The following is a 16,557-nucleotide window of genomic DNA, read 5'->3' as shown; positions in this document are numbered from 1 at the left end:
GAGCCCTCTTCAGACCTGGAGATGGAGGAACTGCTCCTTTTTTTTTTTTTTTTTTGGAAGTTTGGGTACCGCTAGCTGTTGGGCCAGCGGCAGAACAGAAACAAACCCAATAAAAGGATTTACCACCCGGCCCTCCTCCAGGGGGTGGAAAGAGCAGCCCCACCCATCTCTAGGTCGCCCGTCTCAGGGGTGATTTTCTCACCAACCACTTAAACAGCAGCAGAGACGGGAGGTGTCATCTCCCCGCAATAGACACAGTAGAGCAGGCTGGGCCGGAGTTTTTTTGCAGGGGACGACACCCTTGGCGACGAGCAGACTGAGGAGCGGCCCAAGAGGAACTCAATGGTTTGTCATGGGAAGCTCCCCAGTCTGCTACTAACTGAGGAGATCTGCTGGGCTCAGTCCTCGACAGTGTCACCGAAAAGGCCACCACGTGAGATGGGAGCATTGAGAAAGCATTTAGCTTGACAACCTCTCACACCTCACAAGGTAAGCCAGGGGGCTTCTGGACCACTGAGGTGGACATCGTCTGGCCGAGGGCCTGCGCCGTGACTTGATCACGGTTAGTCAACAAGCACAGCTCAACCCCGGCTCAGAACTACCCTCATGCATAAAGAGTGCCTTGGCCTCACATGCAGGGTGGGTGTGGTCTGTGTACAGCCACCCCATGCAAGAGGCCAGTGAGAGAGGAAAAACTTATGCAGATTTTGGCACTCTTGGCGTTCCATATTTATGGCACCAATATACCTCCATACTGCCAAGTTTTCCATGCACATCCGGGATATTTGGAAAAGCATGGCTGTAAACTCTGAGTCAGCATAAGCACACACCATTACAGTGGGCAGCGTCACCCTCATTTCCAGAGCATAACAGCACTCTCTCTGATGCTGCAATCGACGTCTGATCCTCAGCTGGAGCTCTGAATGAAATGCTAGGTTCCCCTATGAGAAGGACCAGCAATCCAATCCAGAAACTGCACAGCTTGCAATGCGCTAGAGAGGGAGGGGCCCTAGGGGGTTGGTTCCCCGAAGGAACTCCTCAACCTCATGTCACCCAAGCCATATCAGCAAAGTAGACCTCTTCTGGTGCACCAGAGAGGGCGCTACAATGGAGATTAGGCAAGGGAACTGCGCATCTAGAGCGCGGAGAGAGCGCTGGGTTACCGCGACAACCCGCGCTGCAGCCCAACAGCTCGACGGCACACGGCACGCAGGAGCGAGAGTTTTGCTCTCACTGATCTCCACGGTCTCCCAGAGTGTCGGGCAGCTGTGCTTTTACACACAAGCGGCAGCTGGCCAACAACAGAGGGGACTCAAGCTTCCCGAGGAAAGAAGAGTCACGACCAGCATGTCGACGTGATCATGTTCTCATACGAAAACATGAAACACCCACGAGCATCATTTCAGCACGCGCCCAGACAGGTGAAACAATGATCGTGGCCGTCAGTGAGGACAGGAAACGACCGCATCCAGAAGCACACAAGTAGAATGTCATCTTTAAAAAGATGCAAGCTCTACTTGTGTAAGCTCTTTTAGGGACTTTACTCTTTTAAAGTGCTGAAGCACGCAGGGGAATGGCCGCCGCAACACAGACAGGGATTGTGTGCAGCCTGTCATGTGCTCTCTCTCTTTGAAGGTGCTCACTCTTACCAGCCGTAAAAACGGCTTTTCAGTGCTCAAAAGCGCACTGAACCGGCCATGAGAACAGCCTTTTGACGCTGTCAAAACAACCATTTGCTCAATAATGGCAAACGAAACAAAAAACAGAAAATAAAGAGAGGACTTCGACCCTGCTGCTGTGCTGTTCGCCCGCACTTGGAAAAAAGAGAAGTTCAACCAAAAAGCTTGACTCGTCTTTTAGCAGACACTTGCTTGCAGAGAACAGGAACAAACACCGTTCGGCTCCAAAGCGAAAAGCTGAAGATGCAACGCACTTGCTGCTCATTATATACCCACGCTGCGAGGAGAGCAGCTGATGCCTATGATTGCATGCCAATGTGCATTGGCTCGTTTTAGTTACACTCAAAGTAGATTGGCCTCTCTAGCGAGAATCCTATTCGTCGGTCTGTCCGACGTACGTCGAACGTGACCGACTGAATGGGAACTGGTTAAAAAGAATGATTTGTTCATGAACCGGACATCACTAGTTGATCATCATAACCCAGCAAGACTGGAGCTGATCACATGCACATTTTTGTCCTGTCTTTATTTCACCTTTCCACAGGTTAGTCGATTGTTTGATATGGCAATCTGAATAGATGTTGAAAGAATACATGTTAGTGTTACATGTACACTCTGTTCTGGACTCATTTGGACTTGTTGTTGTTCCATTTCCCGCCACCAGTTAGTCACCATGGCAACTGATCACTACCATCATCACACCCAGCTGTTTCCAATTACCCTCCTTGTTATCCCGTGTATATTAACCCTGTGTTTCTAGTCTTGTGTTGTCCGGTATTGTTTGTACTATGTTGCTGTGGATTCCTGTTTCCTTCCAAGTAAAGACTTATTTTGACTCTATCACCTCGTCGTGTGCTTAGTATACCAGCAATCGTAACAGTTAGTGCATATTAAAGGATTAGTCCACTTTCAAATAAAATTTTCCTGATAATTTACTAACCCCTATGTCATCCAAGATGTTTCTTTCTTCAGTCAAAAATACATTTCACGAGTTGACACTTACAAATAAGTTAGATAAATTAATTGGTAAACGTATTTGGCGTGCTGTCCGGGGAGAGGGCTCAGAGCTTGGTAATTGGCCTGAACACAGACACCTCCTACCCCCTTCCCCCCTTTCCTATCACAAATCAGATCTGAAAGGCATTTATTTTTAATAAAAATGAAGAAAATATTTGAAAAGTTGAAATAAAGTGCCTAATAAGTGTTTATAATAAAGTATTTATTAGGTTGGCAATAAATTTGCTCCTCTCTGATTAGTTGCTGCAAACTGTCCGTTAATTAGTTGCCCTTTATCTCATCAGGTTGCCCGTTGACAGTAACATTGCCCAGCAACATTGCTCAAAAAGTTGCCACGTGTATCATCTTCTTTAAAGTCATGTTTTTAATTATTTTGCTATTACATTATGTTTGCAGTTAAGAATATTAATTTTCAGTTGACTCAAATGAAATAAGTTCACAGTACTAATCATTTATACACTGTATAAAAACTAGTTTTTAAACTCAAACTGTTTAAAGCAATCGGTTTCCCAAACAAAATGAGTTTATTTCTATGGTGGTATTATGGTAACATACTGTAAAAAAGTAAAGCTGTACATTTAGGGCTGTAAATTAACAGTACATTACTGGCAAATACAGCTGCCAGAGGATTACCATTATTTTACAGCATATTTTTTTTTACAGTGTAGGCTATAGCCTATGTTAAAAGAATATTTTGTTTATAATTTTATTTTATTTTATTTCTGTTGGCTGATATATATATATATATATATATATATATATATATATATATATATATATATATATATATATATATATATATATAGGTTAATAATCATTCCTTAATTCCACCCTTATTTTTCTTTGTAATCTGGGTTTAATAACAAATAATTTATCAGTTTATGCTGGGATGTGTAGGTTGTGGCTAGGCAAAATGTAACTTGAAATTTCATGGATGTACAGAAAAATCTATTCATACATTTTTGCAGGCGGGAGCGGGACAGAACAGGAATGTTGCAGGTGGGAACAGGAGAACATAACAGGTTTTCATTCTCTCTGAGGGAGGAGACAGGGTGGATATATAATATAAAAGCACCAGATATCCCGTTCTCTCTATCACTTGCTAAAACAAAGGTAAGTCTTTCACTTAATATTTTCATAATAATTTTCAGATATCCTTCTAGTTACATACTGTATTTTCTACAAAACAGTTCTCCCAGTTGCACAATTTTTTGTGTAGCTAAACTGACTAAGGATGGCTGATAGCAAAAGCAAGTATTAGCTTATTTCATCAAACAGATTTAAAAACTATACTAGCCATCAATGTGATCTCTTTTTAGTCTTTGAAAATATATGAAAATGAAAATGTTTTTTTTTCTTTTTCTTTTTTTCACCAGTGGCTGTGACCCAATGGAGCCCAGAGTTTGTACAAGATCTTCTCCCTGCTGCCGAGAAGACAGCCCTTCTCTACCATCTCTCTTACCTGTGCCTGGCCAAATTTCCAAGCCTGGAGAGAATCATCCGGAGTCGGGCTGTGGAAACCCAGCTTCTGTTTGGCTCCTCTGATGCAACTCTGTTGAAAGTATGTTTCAGATTTCTCTTGATTTCAGTATTTTCATCTGCCACCTAGAATTGCAATTTCTAAATTCACCAAATAATAAAGGTAAATGCATATAGTCTGTCTTTTAGCTAGAGATTGTATTTAGCAAAATTAGTTATGATAGTCTCTCCCTTAACTGAAAGTAAATACATAATTTTTTACAATATCAAATTATTATTATTTTTTTTTTTTTACTGATATTTTTGGCAAAATCTTTAAGAGTTTGTACACGTCTTGGTTTGATATGCATTTCTTACATTTTCTTTACATTTTAACTTAAATTATAACAAAAGTTAACACAGCAGCATTATGAACAGCAAGATTTACAGGACAAAAACAGACAATAAGAGTTCTGAATGTTTCTGAATGTTTCGTCACCATCATTGTCATTTTTGTAAAGTCTGAGATACTTGATCTTGTGTCTCTTCCTTCTCTCAGTGTATTTTGACCAGTCAAAACCTGGTTGAGTCGCTGTTTCCCATGTTGGTGAAAGCTGTGGAGAAAAATAAGGCTGTTTTGGCAGTTCAATTCCTAGAAAAAGCAAAAGTCTGGATCCAAGACATTATCACTCATGTGGAGAAGATAGTGGAGAAGTAAGAACATTTTCCTCATGAAAACATTTTTCAGAATTCCTTGAGTAATTGAATTATTCTTCTGCTATAATCAGGCAAAAGTATAAACATGTTTTCAGTTAAACTTTAGTTGCACCAGCCCAATGTTATAAATGTTAATTTCACTTCTTCAACATTGTATAGGTATGGTACACACAGCCAAGATGTAGCATCGTCCGCCAGTGATGTTATCAAGGAAAAAGATGATACAGATAAAAAGATTACAGTACAAGACAACGAGTTGAAGCAGACTGAAAAAACACTGAATGATCTGAAATCTGAACTCAAAAAAACCACAGAAGAGCTTGCTAAAACTGAGAAAAGGATAAACAGCAAAACCCAACAGATTCAAGAATTTGCCAAATCCATAACCAAAACAAGTAAAGGCCTCGGCATCTTCTCTGCACTCGTTCCATTCATCGGGCTAATTGTTAAAAGCATTTATGATGCTGTACATGATCCTGAAAATGTTGCACAAATGAAGGCTCTTGAAGTTGAATTGAATATCTTAATCGCTGATAAAACTGCTCTGAAACAAAAGGAGTGGCAGATCCAACTCCAGCTCATTGATTGGCAGATGAAGGCTACCAAAGCCAGTTTTGACCTAGGTGAGTCTGTTTTAAAGTATACCTCTATGAAAAGTCATACTTACAGTAAGACTGTGCCAAGATTCAAGTGTAGTTTGAGAAGGGAGCAAACGTGTGGCTTGTTGAAACATTTATTTCCCCTCTGCAGGTTCCATCCCCGACCCCATCCATCTAAAAGAAGTTCAGAGTAGCTTGTCAAAAATTCATGCAATTCTGATTCAGCTTAAATACTTCTGGGAGAGTGTTGCTGGAGCACTGGACTACCTGAAACAAAAGACCTTTGTTGGAGAAGATCTTATTGATGACCTTACCGTCCTTAAATGTGAATTTCTACAAACAATCAAAAAGGCTGAACAGGTAAAATTCATGTTTACATGATTATAAAAACTTTTTCCATATTAGATATTCTAATATATACTAAGGTTTCATCTAAAAGTTAAATGTGTAAATGTTTTATTTCCACAGGCTTGGAGCATTTTTGGTGCAGGCTGTAAGAAAGCATCTGTCATCTTTAAGCTCCAAACCAAAGATGCCTACAAGTTTCTGGAGGTCAATCCTTCCTCTCTCTCCAAGGAGGAGTGGGAAAAAGAGTACGAAAGTGTAAAGAAACAACTGGAAAATATAGATCCTCCACAATGTGTGACATCCTCTGTTACACCTGCCATTTGTCAATGATCAGAGCCCTGACACACACAAGTACATCATCCTATTTGATTTCTGTCTCATGATGCTGGTAACCTGCTGATGATGTTTAGCCATTTACATACTGTACTTGTGAGTTCTGTGTTTTCTTCTACTTAACGTCTAAAACACTCTTATATATACTCATATATAAACTTTATGAGCTTTAGTAAAAAGACTCTTGTTGAATAGATATGAAAGGTTAAAACGGATGAATTGTTTTCTGAATAAAGTTTGATAACATCATTATTGACTTTTGTCTTTATTTTAAATAATCTTTTTTAATAATAATAATATATTTTTTTATGTTTTAAGTCATAGGTTTAAGTTTCTGCACTCTGCAGCAAATATTTTGTCATCTCAAACTACTTTTGATGTCACTGGTTACACAAAAATTGTCACATTATACAAATTACAAAATATTTCCTTGTTTTCTTCTGATAATGAATATGATTTTAATGCTGCACTGTTAAAAATGTATTGTAATTTTACAGGGAATTCCTGGCAACTAATCGCTGTAAATTTAAAGTAATATACTGTTTTTTTTGTTTTTTTTTTAATATAATAAAGTACTGTATTTATACAACAGTGCTTTTGTGATTATAGTGGCATTATTACAGTAAAATGCTGTAATTTATTATAATTTGCTGTATATTTACTGCAACTCAGTTGCCAAAAGTTTCCTGTAATATCACATAAAAAAATTACAATTTAACATTGTAATTCAATGTACTGTTATTGTAAATGTTAGAATGAAATACTGTTAAAAAAGTTCTTATTGGGCAAAAAAATTATGCTACCATCATATTCTCACAAAATATTGAAAGGACATCTAGAATCAGCGTATGAATCTCAACACTGGTGGCATACTTCATTCCACAGTGCATTATGGGTGTATCATGCAAAACACATCCATGGCCCCCAGAATGCATTGCGGCATTAAGCATGTCACCATTGTTGAGATTCATAGACTGATTCTTGATGTACATTTGTGAGTAAATCTCACTGTAGTTTAAAGTGTACAATCTGTTTAAAACTCGTTCAGATTTTCTGATTAATACTGTGCTGTATCTTTACAGGAATCACAATAAAACAAAGTTAGTAAGATACTACTCATATTACACTCAGTTGTAAGATCAGTGACTTAAGCCACTACACAATGATTATATTCTTATCATGAAGCAGCCACAGCATTTCTCTTGCTAGCTTGCAATAACAAACTCAGAGAAACTCTAACGTTACAAAGACAAGTTAAACTATACCCAACTAAAGTAAACACTGAGTAAACAAAGTAAAAACCCAAACAAATTTCAATAAAAAACCAACAACAAAAAACTCTTAATTCTTAATTCTCAGTAAGAGCTTCTGTAGACGTATAACAGACATAAAGTCAGTCTGGTTAGTATTAAGTGAAGCTGGTAATGCTCTATATGGAGTTGTTTAATCCTCATCTGCTGAGATCTCAGTTGTAGTTCTAGTGTTTTTATTTTTCTGTTCTTGTTGTTTCTCTTTCCTTTGTTGATTCTGTTTGTTAACAGCAGCTATCTTCAATAATGCTCAATCATTACTTAATTAATTACATAATTATCTCATTAACTCCAACAACGATTCAGTGTTACATTTAACAGCCTGTATATGCACACTGAAGAGTGTTCATTTCATCTGGGCTAAACCAATTAATTCATTATACAGACAGAATTTTGAGCAGAGTCTTTTAGACTCACACAGACATCATGAATCAGATATGAATAATATAACATTAGTTAATACTCACCAATGAATCTAATCATTTCACAATGACAAAACACAACCATTATAACTGTGCTTCCCAAAGCATTGTAAACCTAAATTGAGGAATTTGGGCTCACAGCACTTTTTGGAAACACAGCTCAGATCATAGTTTCTCTGGCCATAACAAATGTGCTCTACAAACACAAAGTTGGTGCAGCCAGAGATAAACCAATGTTAATAAATAGAGTCAAGAGCCCAGCTAAAGCAAATGCTTTTCACCATCATGGTGACTTCAAACTAAACTTTCATTAAAACATTAACGTCTAAACGTCTGTTAATTCTCAATAAGAACTTTTGTTGATGTATGACAGAAATCAAATCAAACTGGTTAATATCAAGTGTAATAATGTTTAATGGCTGGAAGTCAGTTGTAGTTGTTGTGTCTCTCTCTTTTTCTCTTGTTGTTTCTTCAGTGATTCTGCTTATTATCATCAGGTGTCTCCACTAATTGTCAATCACTCAATCATCAATCAATTATCTCATTAACTTTAACATTGCTTCAGTGTTACTTTTTAACAAGATGGACTCATATGTACACTTTGGGTGTTAATTTAACACTGGGGATTTTACTGTGTGTGAAATGTTCGTCACTATTTTGAAAATGTTGATCCCATCATGGGTGTGTCTCCGTCACTGTTTCTTCCTTTGAGCTGGTGAAGCTATTAACCAATGTTTGTATCTCAGCATTTTTCTCGGACTCTTCTGTCTGTGAGTACAATTTGCAAAACTGTGAGAACAGGTGATGTGTAATATTCAGTTCCTGTAAGAAAAGTGGCTGGCTGTGTATACTTCATCACCTGGAATAGTTATTCACAAGAACTGAATATCAGATCTATATCTGAATATTAATCCGGACCCACAAATTCATAATCTGTGACCGCTTTCGCAATCTGTTGTTGTGTTATATTCAGTTTCTGCAAAAAAACAAAAAACAAAACAAAAAAAAACTCTACCTACTTTCACAATTATTCACAAGAACTGAATATTAATACAACAGATTGTGAAAGCGTGCACGGATTATGAATTTGTGGGTATGGTTTACAAATCTGGGCATATCTGACTTTTTCCCCGGTATTCGCACAGGCTATTTAATATTTTGTTGCAGTTATCAGTGCTATCATGGTCAGTTGTTTTCCCAAGAATGAGCAATGCACTTTCCGCTTTTTAATGTTTTATTTAATAATCAACACAACTCACATTTTCTTACGTGTACCTGCTGTTGGTATTTATTATGGATTTGTGTGACTAACATGATTCTTCTCTGCCAGTGTCAACTTGTTAAACATATTATTTAGACTTGAATCACAATTACAATAGCCAATATATTTAAAAATGGTAAAAATTGTCTTAAACACATTAGTCATTCATTTAGACACTTTCTGAAAGAAATGCCCAAATAATGTGAGTAAGTGAATTCCAAGCATGAATGAGAAAACGTAAAAATTATACTCAAATGTAGCTTAAAATATAGGCTACTACAACTTAAAGATATTGGTAACACTTTACAATAAGTTTCATTAGTTAACATGAACTAATAATGAACTGCACTTCTACAGCATTTATTAATCTTTGTTGATGTTCATTTCAACATTTACTAATACATTATTAATATCTTGTTAACATCATTAGTTAATACACTGTGAACGTACATGAAGAAATGATGAACAATTGTATTTTCATAAACTAACGTTAACGAAGATTAGTAAATACAGAAACAAATGTAGTGTTCGTGGTTAGTTCATGTTAGTTAATATATTAACTAATGTTTAACTAATGAAACTTATTGTAAAGTGTTACTGTTAAAATATACTTTCATTGCACTGTTACAATGACAATTTGAGCATACAATTTAAAATATACATGAAATATACAAACCCGATTCCAAAAAAGTTGGGACACTGTACAAATTGTGAATAAAAAAGGAATGCAATAATTTACAAATCTCATAAACTTATATTTTATTCACAATAGAATATAGATAACATATCAAATGTTGAAAGTGAGAGATTTTGAAATGTCATGCCAAATATTGGCTCATTTTGGATTTCATGAGAGCTACACATTCCAAAAAAGTTGGGACAGGTAGTAATAAGAGGCCGGAAAAGTTAAATGTACATATAAGGAACAGCTGGAGGACCAATTTGCAACTTATTAGGTCAATTGGCAACATGATTGGGTATAAAAAAAGAGCCTCTCAGAGTGGCAGTGTCTCTCAGAAGTCAAGATGGGCAGAGGATCACCAATTCCCCCAATGCTGCGGCGGAAAATAGTGGAGCAATATCAGAAAGGAGTTTCTCAGAGAAAAACTGCAAAGAGTTTGAAGTTATCATCATCTACAGTGCATAATATCATCCAAAGATTCAGAGAATCTGGAACAATCTCTGTGCGTAAGGGTCAATGCCGGAAAACCATACTGGATGCCCGTGATCTTCGGGCCCTTAGACGGCACTGCATCACATACAGGAATGCTACTGTAATGGAAAGCAACGAATCAAAATTTGAAGTTCTTTTTGGAAAACTGGGACGCCATGTCATCCGGACTAAAGAGGACAAGGACAACCCAAGTTGTTATCAGCGCTCAGTTCAGAAGCTGCATCTCTGATGGTATGGGGTTGCATGAGTGCGTGTGGCATGGGCAGCTTACACATCTGGAAAGGCACCATCAATGCTGAAAGGTATATCCAAGTTCTAGGACAGGGGTGGGGAACGTTGACCCTGGAGGGCCATTGTCCTGCAGACTTTAGCTCCAACCCTAATTAAACACACCTGAAGCTAATCAAGGTCTTCAGGATTACTAAAGTTACAGGCAGGTGAGTGTTTTTTTCAGGGTTGGAGGTAAACTCTGCAGGACAATGGCCCTCCAGGATCAACGTTCCCCACCCCTGTTCTAGAACAACATATGCTCCCATCCAGACGTCGTCTCTTTCAGGGAAGACCTTGTATTTTCCAACATGACAATGCCAGACCACATACTGCATCAATTACAACATCATGGCTGCGTAGAAGAAGGATCCGGGTATTGAAATGGCCAGCCTGCAGTCCAGATCTTTCACCCATAGAAAACATTTGGTGCATCATAAAGAGGAAGATGCGACAAAGAAGACCTAAGACAGTTGAGCAACTAGAAGACTGTATTAGACAAGAATGGGACAACATTCCTATTCCTAAACTTGAGCAACTTGTCACCTCAGTCCCCAGACGTTTGCAGACTGTTATAAAAAGAAGAGGGGATGCCACACAGTGGTAAACATGGCTGTTGATTGTACAGTTATTTACTGTAATCTACAGTATGTTACTGTAAAGATACCATGCACTAAATTAAAACTTGTGTTATCTCATTTCAAACCGCCCCAAATTGTCTGACTGCCATTTAAATTTACAAACTAATATTTATTGAATGCTAATAATGTTATTATTATAACATTATAATTATGTTATTATTAACTTATTAGAAATCATTATTAGAAATCAGCAAAAACATTCTTAAATAAAGAAATTTTCACTGCATCAGCAACTACACAGTCACCATCTGTTAAATAAAACAACATGCAGCACACTCTCAGAAAAAAAAGTACATATTTGTACCTTTAGGGGTACAATGGTACTCCATCTTGCCGGGTGTTAAAAAGTAACACTGAAGCAGTGTTAAAGTTAATGAGATAATTCCCAGCTAGAAATTTGTAATGTTCTGGGAATGTTTTCAGTGGCAAGTTTTATTTTTGTTCCCAGAACGTTCTGCTAAAAGGTAGGAAAACATTCTATAAAAACATTCTAAAAATGTTTAGTGATAACGCTGATAGAACATTATCACCTAACATTCGTATGAAGTGTTTAGCTGAAAACTTTCCATTGGCTGCTGGATGTGGACTCAAATGTTGCTTAGACTTCAAATTTTGGTTGAAAGTGAAAACCCAACCTTTGTTTGATGTCAAGCTCAACATTATTAAGCAACTCAAAAAACAGCTTCACTTAAACCAGATCAACTTTATTTCTGTAGTGTACAAAAGTTCTTGTTGAGAATGAAAAGATGTTTAGATGTTGATGTTTTATTAAAATAATAGTTAGATTTGCTGTCACCATTATATAGATCAGTGTTTGCTTTAGTTGGGCAGTTTGACCTGACATTGAGACGTTAGTTTTTGATTGGATGTTATAACTGTGTTTATAATGTAAAGAACAGCTAAAACAATTGTGATCAGATGATGTTGATGATAAATATATGGTCATCATAGCGGTCTGATCAACTGGCTTCATCCAAAGTCTAATTTATAACATTAATTTAATCTTTTTGATTGTGCTGATATTGTACTACAGCATGACAACCAGCAGTGTTTTAATCAAACAATCAGCAAAATTTTCTTTAAAAAAAAAACCACACTGTACACAAACTATTTTGAACTACTGAGCCACTTAAACACACAGAGACATCAAGAATCGGCATATGAATCTCAACAATGGTGACATCCTTCATGCCGCAATGCATTCTGGGAGCCATGGATGAGTTTTGTATGTTGCACCAAGAATGCATTTCTGCATGAAGCATGTCACCATTGTTGAGAATCATACGCTGATTCTTGATGTTTGAGTGTGTCTCGATACTTGAAGAATTTATAATTTTTGTGTGCATGTTTTTTATTTTAATAATTGATGTTATCTGATTTAAAAACGCTGATAGATCCAATACTATAGAATCACAGAGTTGTTATAACAAATAATGTGAAATTCATACCGTGGATTAAGTTGGCTGAAGTCAGATTATCAAACCTCTATGTGATGAGAGAATCATTATCATCAACACATAGCTAACATTATCTAAATATCTTTCTTTTGTTGTACTTGCCATAATAAACAGTTACAGCAACCAAAGAAAAACTAACATTATAAAGTTAAGTCAAACTACCCAACTAATGCAAACACTGTTCTCCATAATGGTGACTTCAAACCAAACTATTACTTTCAAATGACATCAGCATCTAAATCTCTTTTTATCTCAATAAGAACTTTTATACACACATGACAGAAATCAAATCAATCGGGTTTGTAATGTGAAGCTGGTAATGCTGGTTTTGGAGTTGTTTAATGACATTGGAGCTTGACATAAAAACAATTTTGTGTTTAGACATCTACCTGCATTTCATTTATGATCAAAATTTGACGTTGGAGTCCACATCCAGTGCCCGATGGGAAACTTCCCTCTAAAAAGTTATAAAGATGTCAGGGGATAGTGTTCTAACAATGCTATCACAAAACATTTTTACAATGTTTTTAAATAATGTTATCCTAACTTTTTAGGTGAATATTCTGGGAACAAAAATAAAACTTGCCGCTCAAAACATTCCTTTCCTTCTCATTACACCCCTTAAAATTTCCCTATTACATAGATAAATGCATAAACATTTGGAAAAACCACATTTCCTGTGTTGTGTGTATTATTAAATATTACAAATGGTACATAAATATTTGTGTAAAGCCAATAAAAATAGCTGTGATTTGTTCTTTCTTGCTATATTAACGTTTTGGTTGGATGTATGAACTGTTATGAAAACACATGAGGATTTTGTGTGTGGTGTTTTGAGAAAATGGTTCACATGATTTGCAACGGTGTGTGTAATGAATGAAAACTTACAATCTGTTTAGGACAATTACACAGTGTTGGAGAAATCGAATGAGAAAAACTGTAAGTGTCTATTAGCTGATCTCTGATGAGTTTTATACATTTGTAGATGTTTTAATGAGGTATTTGTATTTATTAAGAGTAGTTAATAGTCTCAGTTTAACTGACCCATCCATAGAGTAAACAAAACAAGCCCTGAAAACTGATAAAAGAATACATATTATACAGACACTTAATATTTAATGATATTAGATGATTAGTTAATTGCATCTGATAGATTATACTTTCAATAAAACATTTGAAATAGGTTTGTAAAAGCTGTTTTTATGCATGTTTGGCAAGAGTTTTTGTTGTATTTACACTGTTTTGACCAGCAGGTGTCACCAGAGTGTCGTTTTTCGAATGCTTTGAAACTGAATCATTTTGAGAACCAATTTGGTTCAATTGATTCAAAGCTTTGAAAAGCTTCATTTCTCCCATCAGTAGTTTTTGCAGAAAACAAAATTAGTCTGACTAGTCATTTCAGAGTTTTGAGTTGTTTTTCCTTGCCATCTCCAAATAATTTTCACAACTAGAAATTTTTATTTATTTTAAAATGCTTTTAACTTGATGATTAATAGCCTACTAAATGTAGTAAATTTGCACATCTTAAATGTAGCAAAAATACAGAAAAACAGCTGCTTAAACCACTTTAATGTAGTCGTTTGACCATTAAAAGCAACTTTTCTTAGCAACTGCCTAGCAACGACCCAGGTTACCATAGCAACTACCTAGCAACACTTTAGCAACCACCCAGAACACCCTAGCAACCGCCTAACAACCACCCAGAGTACCATAGCAATTGCCTAGAAACACCCTACACCCACCACTAATTATCAATCATCACTCAATCATCAATCAATTATCTCATTAACTTTAACACTGCTTCAGTGTTACTTTTTAACACCCGGCAATTTAATTCAGCATGTGTGTGTGTAAAATATATATATCTCATTATAGTCAACGATTGTACGCTGTCAAAGCCAATTTTGTACCCTTTTTGAAGGGTCAATTTTTGTACTGTTAAATAAAGGTACAAAATTGTCACCAAAGGTACAAAACTGGTCTCTTAAGGTTCAAATCACAAGGGTACAAATTTGTACCTTAGTACCATTATACCCCTAAAGGTACAATTATGTATTTTTTTTTCTGAGAGTGAAGCCACCGAGTGCCGAATTTTGCCACTGCAAGCACTATTAACATTTTCTTCATTCCAGTTTTTTTATGTTGTTGGAAATTTATATCACAGTATCCACGCAGTCTTGCATTTAACCTCTTAACTGTCACAATCCCATTGGCAGGATGCCCATGTAGGCCCACATGGTTTAGCCCAGATGAAATGAACACTGTTCAGAGTGAACACTATACAGGCTGTTAAATGTAACACTGAATCAGTCTTGGAGTTAATGAGATAATTAATTGAGTGATGATTGATAATTGTGGAAGATAATTGCTGTTAAAGGGGTGATGACATGAGAAATCAAATTTTCCTTGAGCTTTTGACATATAAGAGGTCATCATACTATAAGAATATGCTGTAAGTTTTAGAGCTGAAAACTTCCTTGTTTAACTCTGAACATTAGAAAACAAGCTACTAAAAAGTCACAGAAAAACAGCAAAATTTAAATAGTGAGAATAAAGGAAATTACTAAGACAGTTAAGCTCATAATTTATTCATGCAGCAATGCATGATGGGAGGCATGGATGAATTTTGATTGGTGGCTCCCAGAATGCACTGTAACATGCTTTATTATTCTCACCACTGTTGAGATTCACAGGATGATTCTTGATGTCTGTGTGTTTAAATGAGACTTGTTTTTTTGTTTGTGACAACAACTTAAATTTTTTATTGATAAAGCTGATCTTGTGCTGTAGAATCACAGTGCTGCTGTAATCAATAATGTAAATCTAACTCAGAGATTGGGCTCTAAATGAATTTAGTGACTCAGATCAAATAATGATTACATGAAGACATAACCAATACCACCTGATCAACTTTTAACCTTGTCTGGTGGGTGTTAATGCAGTTAAAACTGCCCAAACAAAACCTAATATTAAAAGGTCAAGGGTCAAGAGCTCAACTAAAACAAACCCTGACCTCGATGATGGTAACTTAAAAATTGTGATTTTCTCCTTTGGTGATTCTGCTTGTTATCATCAGGTGTCTTCAATAATGCTCAATCATCACTCAATTAATCACTTATTTATCTCATTAATGCTTCAGTGGGTGGAATAAAAAATATGGCAGGACTTTTACTTTCTGAGCCCTGGATTATACACCTCTGAAATAAATAAATAAATGAGATGGGTGGGGTTAGGGTGTGGCTCCACCCATCATGCCCACATTAGGTGGAGAGAGGCGGAGCTGGAGCTTATACTCCACCCATGGATCTGATATAAGTACTGCTGTCTGGAAGTGTGACACTCAGTTGAAGACTGCTTTCAGGAGAACACCGAATACACTGTAAGTGTACCAATTATTTTATTTTTTTACATTTTACTCACAATATGCATATGTTTTCTTTTCTACTTTTCTGCATCTGACTCCTGCTCTAGCTTGCTCTGCATTCTACACCTGACATTGTAAAATATCTTAGCATGATTGAATATAATATATAACTATTATTGATATATTTTTTGTAAATTAAAAAGTAAATTGTAAAGTGATGTTGCAGTCATTATGGGCGGCTGTATATTTTACGATTCATATCTGTATAGCATTATTTGATATAATTAGTGTTGAGGTATATTGTTGCAGCTTTGAGCATTGTAGCCAATCTTAGCCTTGAACCGAGTCCCAACTCCCCACCTCACATTGCTCTTAACGATCCAGGCCGGAGCATGCTTATGTTATATACGTTGCAACTTTTTGTTGATCTGCTTTATTAATGCAGAAATTATATTTTATAAAAATTTATAAAAACATTCCTGTAACGTCAAGAAAACTGGGCGTGTTTAA

At 36.5% G+C, this 16,557-nt stretch overlaps 1 protein-coding gene across 1 annotated transcript; it reads left to right on the top strand.

Annotated features, from left to right (window-relative positions):
* Positions 1-3,930: 3,930 nt before the first annotated feature.
* LOC137013752 (uncharacterized) lies at positions 3,931-6,148 on the top strand. Its single transcript, XM_067377685.1, has 6 exons — positions 3,931-3,946; positions 4,073-4,257; positions 4,714-4,868; positions 5,031-5,494; positions 5,622-5,830; positions 5,939-6,148. The coding sequence occupies exons 1-6, from the start codon at positions 3,931-3,933 to the stop codon at positions 6,146-6,148; spliced, it is 1,239 nt and encodes a 412-aa protein (XP_067233786.1).
* The last annotated feature ends 10,409 nt before the right edge of the window (positions 6,149-16,557 follow it).

This window comes from Chanodichthys erythropterus, chromosome 23 (genome assembly GCF_024489055.1).
Source record: "Chanodichthys erythropterus isolate Z2021 chromosome 23, ASM2448905v1, whole genome shotgun sequence".
Classification (NCBI taxonomy): Eukaryota; Metazoa; Chordata; class Actinopteri; order Cypriniformes; family Xenocyprididae; genus Chanodichthys; species Chanodichthys erythropterus.
The sequence above is the reverse complement of the archived record's forward strand: the minus strand, read 5'-3'. Positions and strand labels throughout refer to the sequence as shown.

Excerpts from the sequence above, each read along its gene's own strand:
- LOC137013752 (XM_067377685.1), top strand. Across the intron at positions 4,258-4,713 it reads CTGATGCAACTCTGTTGAAA|TGTATTTTGACCAGTCAAAA; the intron begins GTATGTTTCAGA and ends TCCTTCTCTCAG. Across the intron at positions 4,869-5,030 it reads GTGGAGAAGATAGTGGAGAA|GTATGGTACACACAGCCAAG; the intron begins GTAAGAACATTT and ends AACATTGTATAG.